Source organism: Taeniopygia guttata, chromosome Z, assembly GCF_048771995.1.
Source record: "Taeniopygia guttata chromosome Z, bTaeGut7.mat, whole genome shotgun sequence".
Lineage (NCBI taxonomy): Eukaryota > Metazoa > Chordata > Aves > Passeriformes > Estrildidae > Taeniopygia > Taeniopygia guttata.
In genome coordinates, this window is record NC_133063.1 from 53,988,691 (window position 1) to 54,013,278 (window position 24,588).

At 36.3% G+C, this 24,588-nt stretch overlaps 1 protein-coding gene across 1 annotated transcript in view; it reads left to right on the forward strand.

Moving 5' to 3' along the window:
• The window catches only part of ITGA1 (integrin subunit alpha 1), a 70,491-nt gene extending 50,067 nt beyond the window's left edge, over window positions 1-20,424 (forward strand). The window contains exons 14-30 of the mRNA XM_002194999.7: window positions 1,037-1,291; window positions 1,714-1,844; window positions 3,760-3,923; window positions 4,107-4,243; window positions 5,179-5,289; window positions 5,842-5,927; window positions 6,113-6,248; window positions 7,224-7,304; window positions 9,009-9,085; window positions 9,788-9,877; window positions 10,965-11,067; window positions 12,773-12,886; window positions 14,422-14,526; window positions 15,576-15,680; window positions 16,341-16,433; window positions 17,880-17,996; window positions 18,732-20,424. Of these exons, the coding sequence (XP_002195035.2) occupies window positions 1,037-1,291; window positions 1,714-1,844; window positions 3,760-3,923; window positions 4,107-4,243; window positions 5,179-5,289; window positions 5,842-5,927; window positions 6,113-6,248; window positions 7,224-7,304; window positions 9,009-9,085; window positions 9,788-9,877; window positions 10,965-11,067; window positions 12,773-12,886; window positions 14,422-14,526; window positions 15,576-15,680; window positions 16,341-16,433; window positions 17,880-17,996; window positions 18,732-18,776 (1,950 nt within the window). The 3' untranslated portion in view covers window positions 18,777-20,424. The remainder of the gene's footprint in view (window positions 1-1,036; window positions 1,292-1,713; window positions 1,845-3,759; window positions 3,924-4,106; window positions 4,244-5,178; window positions 5,290-5,841; window positions 5,928-6,112; window positions 6,249-7,223; window positions 7,305-9,008; window positions 9,086-9,787; window positions 9,878-10,964; window positions 11,068-12,772; window positions 12,887-14,421; window positions 14,527-15,575; window positions 15,681-16,340; window positions 16,434-17,879; window positions 17,997-18,731) is intronic.
• Window positions 20,425-24,588: the final 4,164 nt, after the last annotated feature.

Consider the following 24,588-nt stretch of genomic DNA (forward strand, 5'->3'; position numbering starts at 1 on the left):
TCCTCTCCTCTCCTCTCCTCTCCTCTCCTCTCCTCTCCTCTCCTCTCCTCTCCTCTCCTCTCCTCTCCTCTCCTCTCCTCTCCTCTCCTCTCCTCTCCTCTCCTCTCCTCTCCTCTCCTCTCCTCTCCTCTCCTCTCCTCTCCTCTCCTCTCCTCTCCTCTCCTCTCCTCTCCTCTCCTCTCCTCTCCTCTCCTCTCCTCTCCTCTCCTCTCCTCTCCTCTCCTCTCCTCTCCTCTCCTCTCCTCTCCTCTCCTCTCCTCTCCTCTCCTCTCCTCTCCTCTCCTCTCCTCTCCTCTCCTCTCCTCTCCTCTCCTCTCCTCGCTGGTGAATAGGGTTGATGAGAAAACAATAATTCTATGTCCTCCAGTAGTGTAGGGTTTGAAATTTGTTTTTCCTGTGCTTACTGTTATCCAGCTCAAAATAAAGGAGATGCAGTAACTGCTTGCTACTGCTTATTTCTGATATGGAATTCATGGGAAAGATTGGTTATGTGCCCTAGTGTCTGTTTGTTTTTGGTCCATGATACGCACTGGATCAGAATATATATGTTAGGCCACAGTGTATGTGTCTACTGGGAGCAAAATTCAGTCTGTGTAAAAAAATGCTATCTTTTGTTCTGAAATAACAGTATTGCCATCTGTGTTTCATTAGAAACTTGGCTAACTTCTCAGATTAAGAGACTGCCTTTAGAAAAACTCTTTGCACTCCCTAAAGAATGAAGTGGTTTACTTACAAGAACATTCAAATATTGGTATGATACTGTGCTTTCATGTGAACCTCTAATTTTGAGAAATATGCAGAAGCATCTAGAGGCAGAAAGAGAGGGAGCAACTATGTTATTGCCACATGCTGCTCAAAAAGAACACATGAATTATAGTTGTAGAATCACAGTTTCTACAGTGCACGTAACCACTAGGAATAGTTTGTAATTTTTCTCTTTAATTCATCCATTCCTCTCCTGGACAGGAGCTCTTAAAAACCTGCATTGATGAAATGTTGGTGGAAATTCACAAACTCTAAATCTGTTCTTCCACAGACAAAATTTGAGTATCAGATGAGTCTTGAACCTGTAAAGCAAACATGCTGCTCACCATTAAAACAGGATACCTGCAAAGTTCTCAAGAATGAGCCTTGCGGTGCACGCTTCGGGACTGCCATTGCTGCAGTGAAGGACCTCAACCTGGACGGGTACAATGACATTGTGATAGGCTCTCCCTTAGAAGATGACCATCGGGGAGCTGTTTATATTTATCATGGCCGTGGCAAAGCAATTAGTAAAAGATATTCACAGGTATGAAGTAAAACTCTGCAGGTTGCCAGCTGCTCTAATGTATATGATGTTTATAATTCTGTCTTCCCAACATAGAATGAGGCTGCGACTTGACCAGTTGTAACAGCTTCTTTTTTAAATTGCTCTATACTTTTAAACTCATACTGATTTAACTGAATCCAAGTCTTAATATTATTTAAAAATATACTCACACGCTTTTATTAGAAACCTTCTGACATGCTCTGAACAGCCAGAAAAGCAGATATTTTGCAATATGAAAATTTATAGTGCTTTCATCATCATGGTAACTGTTTTAGGGGTATTGTAATGAAAATTTAACGTAGTTAAAGAGCCTAAACCCCATCTCACTGCTGTCAAATGCATCTTGACTGTTACAAAACCCTTCAAAGTGCACTGCATTAACCTCTTTATGCATTTCACAGCGTATTGCATCAGGTGGAGATGGGGAAAAAGTGAAATTTTTTGGCCAGTCTGTGCACGGAGAAATGGATTTAAACAATGACGGGCTGATTGATGTTACCATCGGAGGCCTTGGTGGGGCTGCCCTCTTCTGGTACGGAGAATCACAGCAACTGTCAGGACAGAAAAAAAACTTCTGCTTGGATACCAGTGTAACTTGCATGCATGATTGTTTGGACTTTGTAAGGTTACTGGTTTCATCTCATGTTTTGACACACTTCAAATATTCGTCTTTTCACATCTCTCTGGAGGAATGAGTGTTAAACTTAATTTACATTGTTATAAGTACAGGGATATTATAGAAATCTTGCTAGCCTAGAATGAAGAACTTGTCGTCCTAGACCACCTTCAAAATAGAAACTGATTCCAATAGTGACACTAAGTAAAATAGGAAAAAAACTGAATTTCTCTCTTTTTCACAGTATATTGCATGTTATTTTATTAATAATATCAATAACAGGTCCAAATGTAAAGGGGTCACTAAGAAAACAAATTTTATTTCTTAGTAGGAAAACTGCAATTTGAGTCCCTACAGTAAAATCTGTAAAATTAAACTAATTCTGCTTGTGCTTAATAGTAAATTCCTTCTGTTAACAGTCAATTAATTTTCTTTATATGAGTATGATTCCGATCTAGTGGTGAGCAATATATTTTTTAAGGGAAAAGACAAATAAACAATATGATATTAAATATCTCATTTCTAAACCACAGCTAAAACTATTTGTATTTCTGGTAAGGAAATTGCTAATCCAGCTCCTTGCTTTCTCTGTCCTGCTGCTTCACCTAATTCACTTAGTAGGTAAGTGATCAAATTTGTCAAGGCTTGCTATCACCCTCAAGTTCCCAGGTTCTTCTGAACTTCACCTAATAGTTTCTTTCTAACTGTTCCATGTGTAAGCACAGTGTGATGTCCTTCACCGCATTGTTGAGACCACAATTCTTAAGAAAGTTACTTTGCCAGCTAAACTTTTTGATGGTACACTGACATGCTGCATCTCATGGCCAAAAGGGAACTGAATTGGACCTAGAGATGAGACAGGAATGCATTGCAGGAACTAAGAACATATCAAGTGAAACAATCTGGGGACAAATATTAGCCTGTTTATCTACATACAACCTAAGAGATGGTTTGCTATCCTCCAACTTATGTAAAATATTATCTTCATCTGTGATACTCTCAAGGATAGGTTTAGGCCTTCAGTCTCTCTTAAAAGTGATCTGAATCTGTAGAGTTGCTTAAATGCTTTTGGAAATATTTCACCTGGTATCTTTTCTGAAACAAGTACAGCACTGTAGAGAAATCCTGTGACTGTTTTCTCCATAATTCCTCTTTTACTGGTACTAGGTGTAGGATATATAGTTAATTATTTTTCCAGACCATCGTGTTGTTGTTGTCCCCAGTTCTTCAGGGGCTTTCCCTCCTGAGTGATAGCTTTAAAAATATGCTCCAGTGCTTTATAGGTTTTGGCTGCTGAGGACATTTTTGTGCCTCTTCTTTTTGTTGCTCACTTTTTGGTTTTCTGTATGATGAATGCTCTCTGTGATGGCAGTTAACAGGCATGCAGAACTCTGCCTAAATGGAGAAAGGCAAATGCAGACTGACAATGGGCCAGAGGAGCGCCTTGCAACTGACAGTTGTTTTTATAGCATCACACAGCCAAGACAGAAAACATGAAATAATATATGGCCTCTTAATTGGCACAACATGGCCAACGCTGTGTCAGCTACAGTACTACAGCCATCACCATGTGCTATAGGAATCTCACTTCAGTTGTGGATTTTATGCTTCTGTTGGTTTTCAAAGAACATTAAGGAATTTTTTCTTCTTAGCTATAAACTTTTTGACAGTTGGACTCAAATGATTTTAAAGTCTTTTCCAACCTAAATGATTCCAATGTGATTCTATGTCTGTATCTGAATGTTGAATGCTGCATATTTTGTGTGTTAATTCTTAAGTTTAAAAAAGTTACTGCTCTTATTTCTAAGCACTTTCTTTGTGTTTTTTTAAGGTCTCGTGACGTGGCGGAAGTAAATGTTTCCATGCAATTTATACCTAAAAGCATCAATATTCAACAACAAAATTGTCAGATAAATATAAGAAAAACTATATGCATAGAAGCCACAATTTGTTTTAAGACCAAACTAAAGTCAAAAGAAGATATATTTGAATCCAGTAAGTAGATAAGTACTAAGCTATGGAAGCTTTAAGCTATAAAACTCCTATGCTTGCATGCATTTATTAATTAAAAAATGGAATTGAAGTCTTCTAAATTCAAAGCGCATCTAAGATATTTTGGGAAAAAATAATGTGTAGGGGCAAAGTGCTTCATAATATTGATCTCAACTTCCTTTGCAGGTCTGCAGTATTGGATTACCCTTGATGCACAAAGACAAATATCTCGAAGTTTGTTCACAGAAAGCCATGAGAGGAAAATGCAAAAAAATATAACTATCAAAGGGTCTGAATGTACAAAACATAACTTCTACATGTTGGCAAGTAAATCATTTAAAGTATTTTTTTATGTTGACACTAGTGTAACCCAAGTATGTATTCCATTAATTGCAAATTGGACAACAAAATCTCTGTTCAGAATTAATCTTAAGAAGTGTACATAAAATTTGTTTAAAACTTAGAGTTATTTATTTATACATGTATTAACAATTTACTTTTATATACAGTCTTTTTAGCTATGTCCCTATGTCTGTTTTAAGAAAGAGCGTATCTCACTTGGTGGAACCAAGCAGCTGTCATGGTTAGTAGTTCAGGTGCACTCAAAACTCGGCAGGACCATGTGAGAGAATTTCAGTTTGCATTTTGGTGCAATTCCTCCTAATAAAATACAGTAAATAAGCTTTCAGATTTGGCATAGAAAGTATTTCTTTTCTGCAAAACAGATGCATAATTAACAACTGTGACTATGAATTTGCCCAGATTGTAGCTAATGTGTGGAGTGAATGGAGTTGCACACTGTAAGTACATTTAAAATGTTTAGTGACTTCACAATTGTGTCTTAATGCAAAAAATAATGGTAAATGATACCCAGAGTTTCCTTCACCAAACAGCAGGCCTAAGTTTGACATCACAAAAGGTGACGCTGCTGACACTTGTCTTACTGATCCTTTGAGCACAACTAGAAGAAAAACAGTGAGTCAACAGTTGGGATATTCTTTAATGAAAGTCTGTAGGATATGCTCAGGCTATTTGAAATTTTGTGATCAGGTACACTAAAACCTTAGTAAATATTTATAAGTAATGCTTGGCACATCGAATATGTCTTCATTAACTGCAGGCATTCAGATTCTTCTCTAGAAGAATGGCAGAGTGTGACAGGAAAATTTTTTACCTTGGCACTTTTTGGGTCTTTCTAACCACCTTAGTTACTAAAGCGAATTTTCATAACAGCAGTTTTGTTTTCCTTATGTTCTAGGATAAGCCTGATTTTCAGGACTCAGTAAAGGTTTTGCTGGAATTCAATTTTTCTGATCCAGAGAGTGGACCTGTCCTTGATAGCAACTTGCCAAATTCAATAGCAGAATATGTAAGTCAGAAAATTCTGTATCAATAACCAATGTATTTAAGGTAAAAAATCATAGCCCACACAAGAGCTGAAGCTATTGCCCACAAATTCACTAGAGAAGGGGGCTCATTGAGCCTGTCCAGGAGATTCTTCCTCCAAATGAGTATTCAGGAGTGAAAAGTTTGATTCAATGTACTTGTGAATCATTCTGGGGTTTCAAAGCTGTCCACAGCTGACTGAAGATAGAAGATAGTTGCAAACAATTTTATTGTCAGGTTTTAGGCAGGAGGAGCAGAGTGTTATCAATTTACTTTGGTGGTGTTTGCCATCATTCTTACTTCTATTAATGCCTCTTTTCAGAATCCAGGGGAATAATTTAGAAGGGAGTGATAAGAATGCTTATATTTCACCCCTGCATTTCACAAGACTTTGGCATGTTTAACTGGTTAATATTAGGGAAGACTTCTTTCATCATTAAACAGAAGGTCTTACATAAAATTAGATAGTGCATTAAAATGTAAGTATTTGTTAATAAATGTAAGAAAATTAAGACTAAGCATATTATTTTTGCAGATTCCTTTCACAAAAGATTGTGGAGCCAAAAATAGATGCATTTCAGACCTTGTTCTGATTGTAAAAGCAAGCATAGCTGGAGACAGGTAACTCCACTGGGTTTAATGTATTACTTGATATCTTTACAAAGTTTCTATGTGAATTATACATTCTGCCAGGGTTTTCTTTCTAATTCAGAAACAAGATAGTCTGGACACAGAAAGAGGTTTCTCTTGATGTCAAAAACTGATTTAGTAGTTAAGATGTGCAACATTCTTACTTTATTTTACAGCTCTTCTCCATTCATTGTAAAGTCACGCAATGATAAGTTCACCATCCAGCTCTCTGTGAAGAACAAAAAAGATAGTGCCTATAATACCAGAGTTTTGGTTCAGTATTCTCCAAATATTATTTTCGCTGGCATTGAGGTAGGATTTGTTTTTACATTATCACAATTATGATAACATATAATACTACAGATATATGAGGAAGCCTTTTTATTAAACTTTAATTTGTCTGCTTTGGCATTATTTCAGTTGCTTGAAAGCAACTTTCCAGGGCTGCTCTTCTTGCTTATGCCTCCAAAGGAGTATATTTATTTTGACATGAGTGGACTCTTGCCTAGCCCTGTTCACAAATACAGATGTAAATTTCATAATGGCACTTAGAAAAAGTGCCTGCCTCTTAGACAAACATCAGATGTACATCTGTAGAGCCAGAAATTCCTTGTTCTTTACCAATAGAACTCCTGAGCCTCTAAAATTCTTCTTTTGCACATGTGTAGAAAAAAAACACTGTCATGGTAGGACAAGATATATCAGTACCTCTGTGTACCCTACCTCAGACAGCATTTCCAAAAGTGGCTGTTTTCCTTCCTGCCTCAGCAGATATGGTACAAATACACCTCAGTTCAGATGGGAAGCATTTAGGGCAGTTTCTTTTCTGCTTGCAGTCATGACGCTACACATTAGAAGTCAGTGACTCATAGCACTGTTGCTGATCCTATGGCAATAATTGATGGAGTATGAATGTGACTTTTATTGCTACATGAAGAACACATTTACAAAATTTGAAAACTGCGTGATTACAGATATGTTGATTGCTAGGCCCCCTGACTAATTTGCATGATGTCCAGTAGGCATATAACTGTGACTGTTCCAAACACTGTCTTTGGGAAGGCATAATGGCAAGTAATTGGTAAAATGACCATAGGTGAAAATTGCCTTGCAGACTTCGTAATTTAATATTTTTGTTCTAGTTCAACTAAGGCTTTGACTCTCACAATATATTGATAGTGAAAAGTGGCAGTGGTATATATGTTCAACAAGTCTGTCTGTGATGCTCAGTCAAAATTTTAAAGGAGTTTGTACAAAGCCATGCTTTCACTGTCTTTTTCCCTTCAGGATATACAGAAAGATAGCTGTGAATCTAATCACAACATCACCTGTAAAGTGGGATATCCATTTCTAAAACCTGCAGAAGAGGTAAAAAGTCCCCTGCATGCAAATTCTCCTTGCCCCATGTTATTCTAAAGGCAGGGCAGTCCATATCAGCTCTGAAGCTCTTTTCTCTTGTGTTCATCCCAAAAACTCTCCATGCATGTTTCCCAAGCTATCCTTGATTTCAACTCCAAGCAGCCAGATGGGAAACCATCAGATTTGCAGTACCTGGGCAGTCAGATGTGGTATGTGAGGATGTAATACATGCATATTGACACTGTCAGAATGCAAGTGACATGCAGGTAGCTCACCTGGCCACAAGTGTCTGTCTGGAGGTTTTCCACAGCCTGGAGCCTATAAGTTTACTTACTTTGTATATAAAATGTAGTTCCTTAGATGTTATGTGGAAGTGCTAACCCAGATCTGCCAAAATCAGACTTCATGACTTCACCTCAGTGAAGGAATGAGAGGCCTTTCCAGCAAGTAGTCCGCTTAAAAATCAAACTCTATCTTGGGCAATTCCAGTGGTGTCTGTATCTCTTGTTGGAATGGAGAGGGAGCTTTAGTTAAACTAAGGCTTCAAAAAGCCATACTTAGATATTGCTCTTTAATTGGGAAATATCAAGTTGCATGCAAATAAGATAATCTTTCCTGGAAGTTCCTTGTTTGCCCCTCTGTCATGCACTGGGAGGATCATGAGAGATGTCTTCTTACACTGCCTCCCACACAAATGTTCCACCTTGTGTCTTGGACTTGTAGGCATAAAGTTAGCTGTTACCTTCTTGAAGCCAAATAAGTGTATTGTCCAATGCCTCTGCCCACAGTGTTCCATTCCCAGCATTACTAGATTTTTCACATTTTCCTTTCTTGCTTTGCTTGTTAGTTTGTCTGTAGCTGTAAAGCCCTAAATTTAGAAATTTCACACTTTTCTTTGCATTCAGAAATCAATTAATCTCTGATTCACAGATAAACATCCCTAGTAAAGTCCTTTCAAAAGCTGGTTTTTGTTTTAAATATGAATATCTAGGACAACTTTCTGTGGACAACTTTGTAATAAAGATTTGCACACATAAAAGTAATGATAAAAATCTGAACTGAAAATTCTATATGGTAACAAATAAGAAAACTTCTGCTTTGTATAAAATTACCCTTAAGCATCAGGATATGATGGAGAGCATTTGGGACAGTGTTCCTCATTTTTTTGTAATTCCAAATTATGATAGATTTGCCCTGATTATAATAACAATGAGTTTTTTGATATCTAGTGGTTTGTCCTTTATTTACATTGTAAACATTTTTTTTTGGTATTCTAGGGGTTCTACTATATATTAAATGATAATCCAGCAGCCTTCTACAGGGCAGCTCATCTCCACTGCAATAGCCAGGCTTTGAAGCTTTTTTTCTTTCTCATTAGAAGGAAAAACGAGGTTTTGATAAATTGCTTGTAAGACCAATTGCTTTTGATTAAGCAGTATTTAGCCGTGTGTTTGTAATACACTACACAGATTTTTTTTCTTGAGGTTTGTGAAAATTTGAGGCTTCTGTTTAATAAGTGATAACTATTGGATTTCCTTCTTGGTTGAGGCAAATTCCAAATAGTGGATTCATTCAAATTCATAGAAAACTGGTAAAATATGAATAAGAATTCCCTAGATAAAAGCAAAAGTTTGGACATTTTTCATTATATCAATCCCTGTTAGGGTGGGGTTTTTTTTCCTTTCAAAATGTGCAATGTACTTTTTTACACAGATTTCCTTCAAAATATCGTTCCAATTCAACGCATCCTATCTCCTGGAAAATGCTACTATTCATGTATATGCAACAAGGTTAGTTACAGTCTCTGCCTTTTGGGTTTGTGTTTGTTTGTTTGTTTGTTTGTTTGTTTTTGAAAGCTCCACAGTTTTGTATTTCATGGTAAAACACGAGTGGCTTCTGAACTCACAAACAGTTAAATTTTCTGTAGAGCTGGCGCTGTTACAGATGTATTCAGTCCAGCTGTTTATTAAGTGGACTAAATAAATAGTTGATACTCTCTACAGCCTTAGAGTTACAAGTGACTCATAATTTCCATTTATTTCACCTTCAGCAAAGGTTTATTGTCCTAGAGAATTACTGCGTACTTTAGCATGAATCACAGTTAACAAAAAGCTTGGCATTCAAAGAGTAAGAGCATTGCAGAAGTTGTCCCTGATAGGGTAAAGGAATGCACTTGCCCTCAGTGTTTGCTGTCCCTGCAAAATCCAGGGATGGTGTGGCTTTTAATTGATCTGTTTTAATTCAGTCACCTGCTATCTGTAATTTTAACAAAGATGCATCTATGAGCTGGGGCTGGTGCAGGACGTAGATCATTAATTCTTGGAAAAGGTATTTTTAATTTATTTTTAGAAGACAGTACTTGACTGGAAATGAGTAGCATACTTTCATACCCAGAGCTGTAGGTATTTAATTTTCTAAGATATTTTTCCAGCCAGTGGTTGTGTTGTGTCTGCAGCAGTCTGATCTGAGTGATGTATGTTGTTTTGTTTCAGTGACAGTGAAGAACCGCCTGAGACCCTCAGTGACAACAGAGGACACATTACAATTCCAGTGAAATATGAAGTAGGATTAATATTTGTAAGGTATTGACACTTCCCCGTACTTTACTTGCTTGCACAGTAAATTGCAGGTGTTCAAAGAATATAGTGTTGTTTTGGTTTTGAAATGTGTTCAGTATTTACAGGCAACAGCTTCAAAGCTCATAAAGCAGAAGCACAGGCTTCAGTGAAAAGATAAGTCATTAAATAATGGAGCAGTTACTGTCCCTAAGTTGATGAAATTCTATTTGCTCTATGTAAATTTGGTCTACAGTTTGCAAGTACAACAACAGCTTTTGCTTGGTTCCTGTACTTTACTATATTCGTTCAAAGGCATTTCAGGAAAGAAGGAAGCATAAGAAAGTATAACATAAGAGAGCAAATACTTCCAGCTTCCTGATGGCCATGGATTTGTATTGCTATAATATTGCATGGTGTGGTGTTTGATTTCCATCTTCAAAAATTAGCCTTAATTTTAGGTTCTTGGGTGTTTGTTTTTTTAAGTTCAGACTTATACTTTAATGCAGATCTTGTAGTACATTTTATTTTCAGAAACAGCCAAAATTCAGTTAAATTTCATCCCTGAAAATTGGTAAACAACTTTTTGTGGTGTGCAGGTGAAAATAATTAACCCAAATTTATTTTGCATGTATTTCGTGGTTCACATCCGGACTTTGTTTGTCCTATAGGGAATAATGCTGAATTTAGAATATGCTGGCTTTGTTCTGGTTTTCTTGATTCTGTCTTTTACAGGATCCTGCCTGTTTCACATGTCAATGCTCAGGATAAGGGACTACACACCTAGAATAAGGACAGCAAAATCAGATCCTAATGTATTAATTTTGGGAATAGCATTTATTTTCTTTTTTAGTAGTTATATTTGAACAGACCATAAAGCAAAGTTTAAAATTCTCAGTATCCAAGATTCCAACACATTCTAAATGTAGGTGTTAAAAAGTGGGGCCTATTCAGGGACCAAAGCAGTTGAACTTCAGTGGACGCAGCAATACACTTTTAATTGCAAGACCAGTCCTGAAATTCATTAAATAATAAAAATACCTATATTATTAACTCCTAGGAGTTTTTATGAAGGCTGTCTGCTTACTTTTTTGTGTGTTTTTTTAACCCACAGTGTTTTCAAAGAGCATCATGTTATAATTGCAGCAAATGAAACTGTCCCTACTGCGATCAACACAACAGAGCAGATTGGGGATGAAGTTACTCTACATTATAGGGTAAGGAATAACTAATAATGTATTTTTTGATAGGTACTGTCTTAATTTTTTTTCTGTTTGGTTTGAATTATTTTAATAGCAGGTATACAATACATTAAGTCCTCTACATGCATATTTTGTGCTTAAAACCAATTTTTTTTCCTTCCTTCCTCTGGAATACAGTGAGTTAGAAGGTCTCAGATGGTCTGTCTCCTGCAGAGTAGCTCTGGTGGTTTTTAGACCTTCTATCCTCAACTGGGAAAAGAGAGCATGCCCGGGTAAATGAGAACTTGGACTACCCATGCTTCTGGTTAGAACAGCCATTTCCAAAATCCTGTCGGGTTTATAATGGGTAAATGCCATGCTTCAAGAATGCAGTCATCCTGGTTGAATGGATACTGCAAAGTAAAATCACATGGGAAAGATATTTAATGGACTTTGCTCTTGTGAGGTCTCTGCTGCACTACTACATCCAGCTCTAGATGTAGTAGTGGGTCCAGAGCAGGGCCTTAAAGATGATCACAGGGCTGGAAAACCACTCCTGTGAGGACAGTCTGGAACAGTCAGGGCTATTGAACTTGTAGAAGAGAATGCTCTGTGGAGACCTTATTGGGGACTTCCAGTAACTAATGGGTGGCTTCAAGGGAGCAGGAGAAGCAGGAGAAGGAGTTTTGACAAGGGCATGTAATTGTAGGACAAGGGTGAATGGCTTTTAACTGAAAGGGAGGTAGGTTTAGATTGGATATTAGGTGGTGAGGCACTGGAGAAGTTGTGGATGTCCCGTCCCTAGAAGTGTTCAAGGCCAGATTTGAGCAACATCTTCAAGTGGAAGGAAGGTGTCCCTACCATGGCAGGGGTTTGGAATTTTAGATGATCTTTAAGGTCTCTTGCAACCTAAACCAGAAAAAGATTCTGTGACAAAAAGCCCAAACTAAAGTTGCAGCAAAACTGAATTTTGTTATCTTGAGAGCATCCTATTTCCCAGTGTCAAATCCAAAACTGATCAAGGGTCCCATATAAAAGCATAAAAGTCTCTAAATCAACTTTCATCTGTAAAAAATTGGATATGATAAACTTCCTGCTGTCTCTGAATATCAATGACAAACGGTTTTTTCCTATTCTTTTAGGCCACTACAGTGTTTTTTTTCAGCTACCTTTCTTTTTGTCTATTATGGATGTCTAAGGCATTATTCATCTAATTTGCCAATCTATATTTTCTGAATTAAAACCTGCTGGATTGCAGAGCACACCATTTATGACCTTGTAAAGTAAAACTCATCTTTGCAAGCAGCTAATCACAATTTTTTTCCAGGAGGAAAAAATTTAAAAGGTTCTTGAGCATTTATTAAGTTTGTCCTCTTCAGAGATGATATCACCAATTCCCCTGCCAGCAATTCCACCTTGTGTGTTACCCAATCCTCCACAGCAGGTCTTTCTAGAAAGAGCTGCTGCTTACAGATATGTCCTGTTGTCTTCTCAGAGAAAACAGGAGGGAGGAACAGGTGAGCATAAGAGCAATTACCTAAGCACACCTGAGAAGGAACCAGCAGGACCCATCACTGATACAGTGGCTACTCTCCTCTATAAAGCTCTTTTTGCGTAACTAACTGTGGAAATGTCAAAATGAACAGAAGAAAATAAAAACACAAGAAAGGAAAAAACTCACAATCAAATTCCAAAAAAATGAGGAAAGTACTAGTCAAAGCATTTCTCTTTTTTTTTATAGATTGAAAAAGGTGAACACTTTCCAATGCCAAACCTTACACTGCAGATCTTATTTCCCAATGTAACAGCTGCCAAAAACACTCTTCTCTACCTTACTGCATTGTCACATTCCCAGGTAAGAGAGGAATTTCTATTTTTATAATCAATTTAAATTTGAAATTTATGTTTAAGGAATTGCAAATTGCGAACATTTGGGATTATACATTGCTTTTATTCTAAATAACAAGATACTATTGTTTTAAAAGTATATACAGAGGTACATAAGAAGACAGAGGGACGATTTTTCATAAAAGGAAACAAGCAGATTTGAAATGGTGTTGAACAATAACTGCACTATAACAAGGCTAGTTTGTTACATTGCAAGTGCTGAGATGTCCGGACTCAGATATGAGCCTCATATTCTCTTTGTTGTCTGAATTATTGCAAGTGCTTGAATCCTGCATCTAGAGCCCAGCTTCCTGTCACCTCTCTTCTTTTGGGTACTGAAATTAACTTTCATGCATGTCTGCTCTCCAGTACTAGCAGTCCTCTGGCTTCTTCCTTCTCTGAGGCACTGAGACATCATGGAGGGGGTATTAGTTTGAATGTTTCTAATGCTCTTCACTGCAGCCGTCATTTGTGTTTTTCCATTTCAGTCCTCCAGTGCAACTGGCAGAGATCACAATATCAATAACTACATGGCTGAAAAACCCAGCTTTCACTAAGTAGTAACCTAAACTTCCTTTTTTTTTCCTTTCACTCAGAGACATACACACATGCACCTCCCTGCCAATAATTTCTTAAAACTACTTAGTTTTGCAGCATTGCCCAATTGAAAAATAAACCAAAATATATGAACGAGGCTTACTTTAAAACAAAACAAATATCAACTGAGAAAAAAAAACATATTTAGAAAACAAAAAAGTTATCTGCTCTTGATTTCCTTTCCCCATTATTGTCACTCCTAGTCAATCATCCCATTTGACATGTTTGCACATAAACTCGGTAAATCTTGTTTCTTGTAAGATAAATTTCCTGTTCTGCTAGCTACACCTAGTGATAGTAGTGTGACGAAGTGTATTACAGAGGATTTGTAATCCTTTTCATGCTACAGTGTGAAAGTCAATGACCTGACTGAAAGAAATCAATTCCCCCACACTGAAGACACCAAAGAATTTCCTAGCTACCTGTGGAGCAGTCACAGAGATCCATCAGTGCTCCAGAATCCGCTCCCCCTCCCTGGATATTGCTAGTGAGGATTCTGCATCCTGCACTCAACCTGACTGTCTGCTTGCTAGGGCAGAAGCTCTGTGGTTTCCCATGCAAAAGCTGTTTAGCTTATTTAATAGACAATTCTTGCCGGTTCACATAATGGTCATCTTGCAGGAAGCTCTTGTTTGCTTGTACAGATGTTTAAGTAGCTGCATAGAGTTTAGGTAACATTATCTCATAAATATTACATGTGTTCTTTAAATAATAATACTTCAATACATAGACATCTGAATTTCCTATTCTGCACTCTTGCAATATGCTATTTCGTTTAGTGGCTAATAAACATTATAATTGTTATTAAATATTAAGTATTATCAATGTTGACTTATTTCCTGATCATTTTTTGTAATAGATTGCATATCGAGACAGTAAGAATGTTCTTTGTATTTCTGCTTACAGAATGCCATCTGCCAAAGTAGTTACCCTGTAGATCCCTTAAAGATTGGCACTGGAAAACCATTTGTGCTGTCAAAAATAAAAGAACCTACAAGGGATACAATTATGGTAAGCCTATTCATAGTATATATATTTACCCCAGACATTAATCCAGATCTTGGAGCCAAATACTTCTGAAAAAGATATGTAAAAGCTACTCTGAATTTGAAAACTCACTTTGTTTTAATAACTTAGAAAACCTTTTCTATGTTGACTAGAGCTTGTTTTTTATTTGGCTGCAAAACTTGATGTGGAACTGAATTTAGATAGTTTGGGGTTTAATTTTAAAAATATGTAAATAACAGTAACCCATTTGACAGCTGAAAATCGTTAGTCTATTTTTCCATTGTAATTAATAAATAGTAATATTTTAAATGTTTCTTATGTCCCTTTCAGCTTCTTTAGACATCCAGTAGATGTGGCAGGTTTTCCATGCAACTTTAATTGATGATCCCATTTGGAAAGGACTAGCCCTTTACATTTAGATGAAAGAGTTACAAAGGGATTTTGGTGCTGTAGTTATGCTAGCATGTCAGAGGGAAGGTGTCCTCAGCACAGAGGTGCTAGTGGAGTTTCTGGGTGCAAATGAAACCATGTCATGGGAAAAGTATCTTGTCATGCTTATCGTTGTACTTCACAGAGGTCAAAAAGGTCTAGGCTAAGTGACTGTTTCCAACTTTTTACAGCATAATCCTGCTGTACTCACAGCTAGCAAGTGATACTAGAAAGTAAAGCTGCTTGAATATTCACATATACATATTTCCCTGCTTGAGAGATTCAGGTGTCCCAAGATTTGAAAAACACTTCAGAAGAGCCATAGCTGTGTTGGTAGAAAACCACTTGCTTTTATAAACTGTGCCTCCCTTAGGGGTTCTGTGATGACTTCTGCTCCATAGTTACAGCAACAGAGACTCCTCAGGGCTTGCCAGCCTGCAAAAACTGAGCCTATTCTAGCACAGCACAAATATCTCAACCTGTTTTATATATGGCAGTGTCATTTTCACATAAAAAGCTACAGTAACTAATACTGTACTTGTATATATAGTAGTTTACATGGTTTTGTTTTGATGATGGGAAAAGTCTCTTCCTATTACCTCATGCTGGTCCCTTTTGAACAGGACTGTGATACATACAGCTGTGCCTCTATTAATTGTGCCCTGGTCCCATCTGACATATATCAAGTGAATGTTTCATTGAGAGTATGGAAACCTACCATCATAAAAGTAAGTAAATCCTGCTTGTATTCAGAATACTTTTGGGTTTGAGAAACTTAAGCCGGTGTTTCTACTGTCTATTAAAATTGTGTCTTTCATTTTCTTAAGTGTATTTGAAGTATTTTCTCTAGTATTTAAAGTAGTTTCTTCTGCTATTTTAAAACTTCCTTAAAGCTATGTCATATGCACTTTCTTATCCTTAAAGTAAGTACTTCTAATTTAGCAGGAGTTTAAAACCATAGTAAGACACCCCTTACTTATTCTGTATTGATGGTCCTTTTTTAGTAGCTACTTATGCATCCACAAAGTCTAATCCAGCAGGTATAAGAAGGAGCACATATTTTTAAGTAAGTCTTAATCTGTGAAGATTTCTCAATTCTAGAAAGAATTTTTTTTATTAAAAAAACCAAACAGAAGAGAGACATTAGAATTCCAGGATTAATTAATATTCTTTTGAAATCTCTGCCATCTACCCTTTCAAAGCAGTATTGCTGTCTTGCAGGCAATAATGTGTGTGCTGAAGGTGACATACATGAGCAGTTTCACTGACTTCCATGTTTTTCAGCATCCCCCAAAGCATTACATTTTTCCTTCATCCTTCTCATTGCTACAAAGATTTCTACTAAAAATACCTAAGTGTAAACCCTAGTAACTACTCTCTTCTTTCAGGCCAGTATTCACAGCTTAACCCTTGTTGTGAAAGCATTACTTAGGAGTGAGAACTCATCACTGATTTTGAGAAATGACCATCAAAAACTGGAGGTAAGAATGTCATAATTGATGTATTTGTTCTTCATGGAATTTGTTATGCTGTGGAATCATTATTTTTCATCCATTACTAATGAACTGATTGTTACCTTTAGTTATGCGTTATCCTACTCTAAACAGAAGTGATTTTATATTACAGTAGAAATGTCAGAATTAGTCAGAAAATAACACCAAAAGCCCAGTACCCACCAATGTAGTTAGGTAAGGATAAGTACTAGCTGAATTTTTTCTGCTTGCTGTAATATAAATACTTCCTGCAGCTATGTAAATTAAAAATGTAATTTAAATTCTTTTAAGGAATCAATAGTATTTGAAAATTGTTCTGTATCAATTCAAATAGTTCATACTTTGTATTTTCTTTACTATTTCCTTATTTATTCTTTCCTTCTACTTTGTTACCCAGGATATATATTTGAAACAGGATATTTTATTTTTCAGAAGTTCATTAGTATTTTCTTAGATAAGGAAGTATATAACATGATAGCAGTGGCATCAAATATAAAGAAAAATGTTTAAAATTTTGTTAGAGGTATTACTAATCTTTTTACTACTAAATTTCAAGCATTTCTAGTGTTTCAACATTGGTCTTGTGTGATAGACTTGTACATGGAGGAGCTTATTTACTACAATATTCATTTTTTTAAGCAGAAGTCTTATTATGAGTTCCTATTGTTAATGCTCCAAAATTTAGAAAAATAATATTCAGTATGAACTACATCTTGCACAAAATATTTTTGAAAATTTAAAACTCAGTCCATTGTTAGCTGGTTTTGTATCTAGAAATTTCTTTTAAGTGATAAATTAAAATTCAATCCAGGAGTAAAACACAGCTGAGAAGCTTGAAGATAATGAGAGACAAGGAATTTCAGATTTACCTTTTTTAGGGACATAATTTCATGCTTAGTGTTCAGTTCTTCAATGCTCTTTTTAACTATAAAGTTGGTCTCTAATAAATTCTTTAGTTAATTCAAACTCCTAAATGGTCACATTTATTAAAAGGTGGCTACTGCTTGTTTCTGTTGGGTTTACACCAGATATGCCATGTTTAAAATCAAGTTGGTGTCTACACAGGCTTTTACACTTAATGCTTACCTCCATCTTTCAAGAAGGCTGGCACTGAGTGAAGAGTGTATTGAAGAAACTCCTTGTTTATTTCTTCCACTGTTCATGATTTTGGTCCTGTGTCCTTTAACAAACTATGTTTATTGACTTGTAGCAGGGCCATTCTCATAAATGAATGCACTTATAAAAGTGTAAAGTATTGTGTAAATAACTTCCAGCTTTTCATGCTGGAGATTTTCTTTATTCCTTCCTACTAACTTGTGTAGGTAAATTGAAGTGGTACCCTGGAAAATCACTGCATACTCATTAATCATTGCTGCTGTTTTGATATTTTGGAAAGACACATTATTTATTGCTTATGTTCTGAATGTTTTACAGACCATGATCAAGATTTCCAAAGAACACCCACCGGGTACAGTCCCCTTGTGGGTTATCCTCCTGAGTATCTTTGCCGGACTCTTGATTCTCGCACTGCTTATATTTGCTCTGTGGAAGGTAAGCTGCACGTCCTTGTCTTCAGGAGCCTAAACAATTATGCTCAAATTCTCCATCATTTCTTTCTCATAACTTGTACCTCACAGGCAATAATTTTATCTAATAAGTAGTGTGAAATCTTGAAGAAATAACAAAATAAATAATTACACTGCATTTTTCTGATGTGGAGCAAGCGGTGCCACCTGATTGAAACCTATATTGCCATTGTGTTAGGGAAAGAAAAAAAAGAAGATATTTTAGTACAAATAAGGGTTTATTAATGATTTTTTTTATCAGCTCTGGCTGTGATCTTTTTCAACTAGGTTTTTTCTGTTGTGCAAGAGATGCTAAGCCCTGTAGTGTAAGTCTTGCCACAAGTGGGCACTCTTCTCCAGGCTAAATATTCTATTCCTAATTAAGTTAGAAGGTTACAGCTTAGAAATTTCAACATGCATAATCTCTTGAAAATTTTTAATTATGAAATAAAATATAATTTATTCAACTGAGTAACAAATATTACTGTTAAGCACTTTAACCCTTGACAATATGTGAGCAAAACAATGATTCAGCAATCACTCTACTATATATTAATCGTACTTAGTTTCTCCATTACAGGAAAAACATTGTAATGATAAAATATTCATTAACTTTGTACAGAAGCAGAAGTATTGAAATAGTAAGAACCAGCACATGAATGTAACGAGTATGATTTGTGCACTTTGAGCAGTTCTTAGTAACGTTTTTTCTTTTCTGCAGGCCGGATTTTTCAAAAGGCCATTAAAGAAGAAAATGGAGAAATGAAAAAAAAAAAAACACCACAGAAATTTTTGCTCAGGTCTGCCTCCAAAATGTTACTGTAAAATCATGAACTTACATGCAGTGGTTACAATGCTTTCCGAATGCTGGTGCATGGGAAAAAAAAAAAAAACAAAACGAAAAAAAAAAAAAACCAAAACAAGAAACAGCAAAACAAGAAGAAAATAAAGCACACATGCAAAGAAATTATGCAAAAAAAGAATTAACAACCTTGCAGCATTTTGTGATCTTCAAGAATACGCCTTTAAGCGTTGCTCATTTTTGGAGAGTAACAGTTCAAAGATTCTAACATTTTTGAATACAGAAAGTTTGTCATCATATTTTTATATACCTAGGTATGTGGAATCATTTTTCATTCCAAATTACACAGCAGGTCAGCTTCGATGTAGCAATCCCAGTGGTTTCTATCACCTTATGGTTTTCAAAAGGAAAGTGTACAATTTTCAAAATTCCCTCCTAATGTCAGTTCTGTGGAAGCAGATTCTCAATTCACAAGGCAGAACAAGTAAACTTTGAGAATGCACCAAATACTGTGTGATAGCTGATGCAATGGCAACTCAGAAGACAGAAGCACCTCTAGAATATTGGGTGAAAATTACTGAAATACCATGGATTTCTCTTTCTGCTTATTTTAGCATGTCCATCTTAATTAAGGATACTGCAAGAAAGAGATTTTTATGGTCAAGGGCCATAAAGGGTTTATCCATGAAATCACATAACTGAACTTGAAATATATTTTTTGGCAGGCCTAAAAATGTGCAAATCATTCAAGTCCATCTGATTGCACACCATATTCAAATAAGCAAGGGCATAATTTTGTCTGCAAACTGAAATGTCCGTATTTATGCAGAAAATGTTTGGAGGCACCCTGAAAGTTTGACTCTTGCTGTATATCTTGGAGTAGCCAGCAGGGTGCTTCATAAACTGTCACTGTAAATTTCTTGTGTAGCTATTTAATCCAATGAATTTAAAGTGTACAAAATGGAAATTATCAAAAGAGCACAGATAGGAAATTCAGCACTGGCAAGCTTCTTCTAGTATTATAAGTCACAGCTCATCTTTATTACTTAGGAATTTAAGAAGTTATGAAGAATTTGCATACTAAATAAGCACTTAAAAATGATGTTTATTTTGTGTCAAAGATTTAAAGTTTATATGAGAATACACTGAAATGTAGATAGCAAAAGGTTTCTTTAAGTAATATTTTCTTTCTATTTAGATCATTCAGTTTCTTCCTTTCTGTCATGCACTTGTCTTCCTCCCATGAAGATATCTCCCTGAGGCTCATGGCTGTGCCATGACCTTGAGAGCTTCCTGTGTTTCTTGGAGCCACATGAAATTAACAGGAGAAAAAGGATGCATTCTGGCAAAGTGTAATGCTGCCTCAGCATGACTCAGTATTGATTGTCAGTAGATCAGAAAATGCTGAGGTGGTGTTCTAAGTTCCGTAAGACATACTTGTTGGCAGAAAAGCTTTGCCTTGCTAAGTAAGCCAGGAAAATTTGTTCCTTCTCTTGGGACAAATATCACTGAAAAAAAGAAAAAAAAAAAAGCAGTTTTCCAAAATGTTTTTGCTTATCACTGCCTTTATAGTAATAGCTTAAAAAAGAGTAATAAATTTTATAAACACTTACTTTTCAAGAAGACAATATAGATTGGGTTGAACATGCTGGCAAGTAAAACTCTCAAAGTGTGCCAGAAGGTGTTTCATTGCTTGAAAGGTGCTGTCACTCTTCAGTACCTTTTATTTAGTTCCTACGTTAGAGAAAGTAGCTATTGGGAAAGGCTGACTTATGTGAATGCAAGAAATAGAACTGAGTTTGAAAGTGTTGGCGATTTCTCCTCATGTCTGTGGGAAAGGTGGTTATTTCATAGCAGCAGTCTGCTGAAGGTAGCAGTATGACTCAGAGGAGAGGGCAGAGCCCTCTGTGGGAACACTGTGGGTGGCTGTGCTTTGCAGAGCCTGGGAGATCTTCTGAGGCAGTGGGAGTGGTTGCTGTGCTCATCTCGACAGCTGGAAGGGCCCCCTGCCTGAAGGGGGTCTCAGCATAGAACACATGAATGGAAGGAAAAAAGTGACATAGAGGAATTGTGGATAGAAACCCTGCTTCGTTCATTATGAAAGAAACCAAAAATCTATTTGTTGAATTGTAAAGATAAATTAATATAGCAGTGATTTCAGTTCCAAGTAAAACACAGGTTTTACTTTAGGAAAATGTATTATTTTGCCCATTTGTTTGAAAGAATTAAATAGCGCTTGTCACCACAGCATTTGAACACATCAGAATTTTAATTTTTTTTCTCACAGTATCTCTGAAAAGACAGCACTATTGTTAACCTCTTTTGACTTTGTAAAGGAACAGAATTTTGAAGGAATTGTGACTCGCCTATGCATGTGTAGGAAGTCTATGGTAGAAGAGGAAATACTTGTAGTTATTATTATTCATTCAGTTTGTTAACAATTAGGTCATTTTTCCCAACTTCATAAAATTACTCACAAATTGCATAAGACACACGTAATTCTTATGCAGCATACTTTTAAGTCTTTCACTATTTAGTTATGATAAGCTGTTAACCAGACCTTTTCATTTTTCCCTGTGACATTTCATATCTTATTTTAAAGCATCAGCCTAACTGAAAAATATATAAATCAAAAGAACAGTCTATTTCCCTAGATGAAGGCTATGCAAAAATAAATCAACAGTATTTATCAATGTAGAGTATGTTTAAGATCAGTGTTTCATTGTAGACTTTCTTTGCACTGTAAAAACAGTAATAAGCTTTGTATAACCACACTGCTTTCCTATTTCATGATGCTTTCTTTCTTTTCACATTTCTCCTATTATCATGTTTTCAATTATGATGTCTATTTAAAAGATAAGAATACATACATACATATAAGTATGTCAAGGGGATAGCACTGTAGCACATTATTTGTACACATTTCTTAGCGATTAGTAAACTTGTTATTTTATCCATACTAGCCTTTCCACACAGCACTGGAAGAGCAGTATGTTACTGCTTTTCTTGATATACAACAGAAACACCTACGGAAAGCAATATTGCAAACATCAGGAACATCTCACTTAAATCTGGCAGGCACTAAAAGGTACCAGAACCTAATTTTACAACATGAAACAGTTTTATTCCTAAAAATAGACACATTAGGGTTATAATATGATTCTAATAACTATGAAGATAAATATTTTTTATTTGGCAAAGCAAATAAAGCAAATTTGTGTAAAAATTAATAATAAATTGGATATGCAACCAGAGATTAGGCAACTAAAGGTTTCTGGCCCCCCCAGCTCAGTTCTTAACTTCAGCACTGAAGGAGGTAACTTGGTGTGAATGCACAAGCTACTTTTCTATAGGGCAGGGATTCTCTGCACACTCCTGCCTCAATATCAGGTTGTTTTAGAGATTGCTGATCCCATACATGATTTTAGAAGTCTTAGGAAACAGCAGCTCTATTAGAGAAATCTTGAGCAGCTGCTTGTGCTCTGTGGGCAGTTCCTTTGCTTGTCTGGTTTCACTGTAAGTCATTATTACTACAGACACAACCCACGTACCCTGACCCCTTACCTGAGCCCTTTAGTACATATCCTGTGCTGAATCATTTTGATTAGTGTTCCTCTTCTTCAGAGCTTGAGTCAGGGGAATCCACCCCAAACTGAAGCCAAGGGTTTTCATCTCAGCTGGCACCAGGAGGCTGGAGTTAGGGTCATGTGATCTAATGAATTCTACACAACCCAATTGGTTAATTTCTTTACTTGCCTATTGTGTAGATGATGACCCATTCAAAAATAAAAGCAGATAAGATAATCAGACTGTACTGTTCTTAACTATACCACTTAACAGGAATAAACGGGGATTTACATACTTTTTAAGAAAACCACAACATTCTGCATAGCATTTTCTTTTTCCTGTAAAAGTATTCCATGTGCTTTATTGATTAAAAAAGAAATTAAGAGTCTAACAAGTCTCCTGTGTAGTTTGTTTGCTTGTTATTGATATAGGAATAATATTAAGTCATCTCAGTACCTAAAAACAGATTCATCTACCTGTCAATATAAAGGCATTGTAGAAACAGGCATTCTTGCATAACATCACATCCAGGAAAGCTTGATGTGGTCAAGCTGTCAGAAATACCTTGCCATTAGATTCATGGACTTTGTGCTTATATCCATGTTTGAAAGCTTTTTAGAAGATCATATAACTTCCTGGCACAGAGTTGTTTCCATGACACTAAATAAAAGTTGAAAGACACATTCATTTGTTCATCTAACCATTCTTCCTGTCCAGCAATTCCTCTGTACAACTTATTCCTGTAACCCAAATAGTTTACGGTCTTCCATAATTATAAATGACTCTCATTAACATCCTTAGACCTAGCAAATGTTTGTATCAAAACTTCCTAGAAGACAAAGATTATATCTTTTATATCACCATTAACTTTTAGGAAACATTACAAAATATGTAATAACTGTTCTCTCATCGGAGACTACTTTGATGCTGAATCACATTCTCTAACAGCAACATCCTGTCTAGTCATGGGGGAGTGTTTACCAAATTAACTAGTCTGTATGGATCTGATCATTCAGAGTTTGCTGGACATTGCCCACGGACATTTATCATGGGAGCATTTCAATGAAAATCGGGGAAAAAAAATCCATTTCTAGTTTTGTTTGGTTGGTTTAAATTGCTTTTCAGTGGAATTAATGAATGACCAGAGTCACTTTCTCACAGCAAGAACTGTGATGTGATGTGTGATTTTTACAGAACTGGATTATAATTCATTGTGTTCATCAGAAGTAGGCCTTAGCACTTCAGAGTTCAGAGATAATACCATTTCATGGAGTGGGTGGGGTTTGAGCCCTGTAGCAATAAAGAGTCATAAAGATTAACATGCTGAAGTTTTTGTAACAACTGGCTGATACCAGAGCTTAGACGGCACAAGTGGACAACTGGATTCTGTTTTGTAAAGTGGCTGATAAAATGATCTATCATCAGTGAAATTGTGTTTTAAAGACTGAAGGCTGATACCTAAGAGATACTGGATTTTGTTCATTCAATTAAAAAAAAAGTGAGTGAAAGACCTCAGAAGGGCAGATTTTGATTCTGACTCTATCACAGTGAGAGACAGAGATACTTTACTGCTTTTCCCTGCTCATGCTCTTACCCTTCTGCCCTTCTTTTCTCAGCTCCTTAGCGGTCTCAAAAAGGACAAACATTCCTCAAGGGCTCCCTGAATGTTGCATCTCCTGGGGATTTTCAAAAAAATGGGATAGGGAGCAGAAGTATTCAAAGTAGATTGTACTTACAGATCTAGTGAGCCAGTTGTCTTGGCACACTTTATCTATCCATCCCCTTCACCCACTCTCACTTTCAGTGGTGGTGAAATCACACTTCTTGATCAGCTTGATTTGATATCAAAAGTTAATATTTATTGCAAAGCTTCACATATCTGGTTCAGTATTACCTATGGCCCTTAAGAGTTATTCATGTTCAGGGTATTCTTCCTGGGGTAAAGGAATAGAATCTCTTTCTCTAGTGAGCGTTTCTTCATATTATATTATTTTCCATTACAACATATTTTCACTCCATCAAAATGGTTAAGATGAAAAACAGAGGATATCCTCAGTTTTCCCTGAAGAGCATTTGAAGTTTAACAATTCTGTGACAGTAGACATAGTCTGGGAAAAGTAAATTATTGTCTATCATTTTGGAGAACACACAGAGAAATCTTTCTCAGTTTGCTTTTCTCATGGTCCAAACTAATAGCCATGAATAACTC